Source organism: Arachis ipaensis, chromosome B01 (genome assembly GCF_000816755.2).
Source record: "Arachis ipaensis cultivar K30076 chromosome B01, Araip1.1, whole genome shotgun sequence".
NCBI classification, from domain to species: domain Eukaryota; kingdom Viridiplantae; phylum Streptophyta; class Magnoliopsida; order Fabales; family Fabaceae; genus Arachis; species Arachis ipaensis.
The window spans coordinates 1,915,335-1,917,353 of NC_029785.2; the positions used below are offsets into that span (position 1 = coordinate 1,915,335).

A 2,019-nucleotide genomic window follows, 5' to 3' on the forward strand; every position below is an offset into this window, starting at 1 on the left:
TAGGCCTGTTTAATTTTAATTTAAATAAAAATAATGTGTCTTTCTTTTTTATTTTCATGGTGATGAGAAATAATTTTATCTAATGAAAATAAGGTTTTTACTTTTAATGATTTCTTAAAAGTTACTTTAATTTGTTTATTCTTTTATTTTCTCCTATTTAACCTACTACATATCATGTTAGGAAAACGTTTTTCTTTATGTTATAGTAATTTTGCTTGGGGTAATGCTAGGGAGACAAAAAAAAAAGCAGCCAGAATTTACCTTATTTAATATTCATTAATTGTCGCAACAAATGCTAAATAAGATAAGTTATGGCTGTTTTTGGCTAATTTTCTTTAGTTACCAAATATTTTCATTTTGTTTATAAATTAGTTATGAGTTTCAAAATTAATACATCTATATACACATGTTATAATCGAATTATTTTTTGTAATTTACAAATTATTTATGTGTCTTTTTCTATCTTTATTAAATTCTAAAAAAAAAATTAATATAAGATAAATAAAATAAAAATAGAAAAAAGATATATGCAAATAAAAGGAAAGTTAATACTAATAATTATGATTGTGATTTAACATGATGTATATATAAGGTATGAGAGCAATATCTTCTTCAGCCAAACAACTGAACCTGGGAATGGTGTAAAATGTGGGAACAAAACAGGAAAAGGAGGCAATGATTTTGGTTCAGCTGGAAAAGAAGCTCTAATGAATCTCCAAACAGCAACACCAAAAATCAAAGGATTTTATGCTGCCACAAAGACACAATTGCCTAATAATAATAATGGTGGTGCAATCTATGCTGTTGCACAGTGTGTTGAAACTGCCACTCAAAGTGATTGTTTGGCATGCATGAATGTTGGATACAACAATTTGCAAACATGTCTTCCTAATTCTGATGGTAGGGCTTATGATGCTGGTTGTTTTATGAGATATTCACAGACTCCTTTTTTTGCTGATAATCAAACCATTGATATCACTCCATACTTGACACAAGGTATATATGCTTTTTTATACAATTTTTTAAATATATTTAATAAATAGCCTATAACAAGTTACGCCTATTTCCACCCCTAATAATATGGTCATAAATATTAAAAAATTTGATAGTAATTAGGCCGTTAAAATGGGCTAAACATCTATTTAAATGGACGAGTTTTGCCTCTAAAATTAAGCCCGTTTAAATTTTGGACTAAACGGGCTGAGTCCGATTAACCCGAAAAAGATGACGGTTAAATGGGCTAATCTGCAGGCTAAATGGGTGGCTCGTTTAATTTTTTTTTTACGTTTTTTAAAAAAAGTAGCACTTTTAGCCGATATTTCTCCATATTCGACCCGAAAATCCAACCAATCAACTAAAAAAATATTATTTTTTAAAGGTTTTTGAAAATGATATTTTTTATTAAAATATTTTTCAAAAAATAAAATAAAAGGATAAACGGGCTAGTCCGTTTAACCCATTAGATTGACCATAAACAGTTCGGATTGAAAAATCATGGCCCACAAATAAAGTAGACTTAAACAGTCTAGTCCATTTAACCCACATAAATGAGTCGGGATAGCCCATTTGACAGCCCTAAAGAAATATATTTTTGAAAGATTTTAACCTCTAATTAATTAAGTTAAACTAATAACTTTTGACACTATTAATTTTCCCCCTTTTGAATGTAGGAGGTTCAAGCAAGAAGTGGGCCATTATAGGTGGTGTTGGTGGAGGTGTAGTTCTTGTTGTGATCCTTCTTGCATTATTTGCATGGTATAGACATTCCAAAAAACCCAAAAGGGTTCCTAGAGGTAAAACAATTAGAAAATCAAGAATTTTTTAATTTAATGTTTTTATTTTTATTTTTATTTTTATTTTTATTTTGTTAAGCAATTCATGCTTTCACATATTGGCAGGGGATATATTGGGAGCAACCGAGTTGAAAGGTCCAGTTAATTACAAGTATAATGATTTGAAAGCTGCAACAAAAAATTTCAGTGAAGAAAATAAATTAGGAGAAGGAGGTTTTGGTAATGT

At 29.0% G+C, this 2,019-nt stretch overlaps 1 protein-coding gene across 2 annotated transcripts in view; it reads left to right on the forward strand.

The window, feature by feature from the left end:
* Nucleotides 1-2,019, forward strand: part of LOC107644176 (cysteine-rich receptor-like protein kinase 42) — a 7,708-nt gene that overhangs the window by 1,152 nt on the left and 4,537 nt on the right. Inside the window, exons 3-5 of one of the 2 annotated variants that reach the window (XM_021115293.1) lie at nucleotides 593-996; nucleotides 1,671-1,793; nucleotides 1,899-2,018. In XM_021115293.1, coding sequence (XP_020970952.1) covers nucleotides 593-996; nucleotides 1,671-1,793; nucleotides 1,899-2,018 — 647 coding nt within the window. The remainder of the gene's footprint in view (nucleotides 1-592; nucleotides 997-1,670; nucleotides 1,794-1,898; nucleotide 2,019) is intronic. The other variant, XM_021115295.1, reaches the window with a different exon arrangement.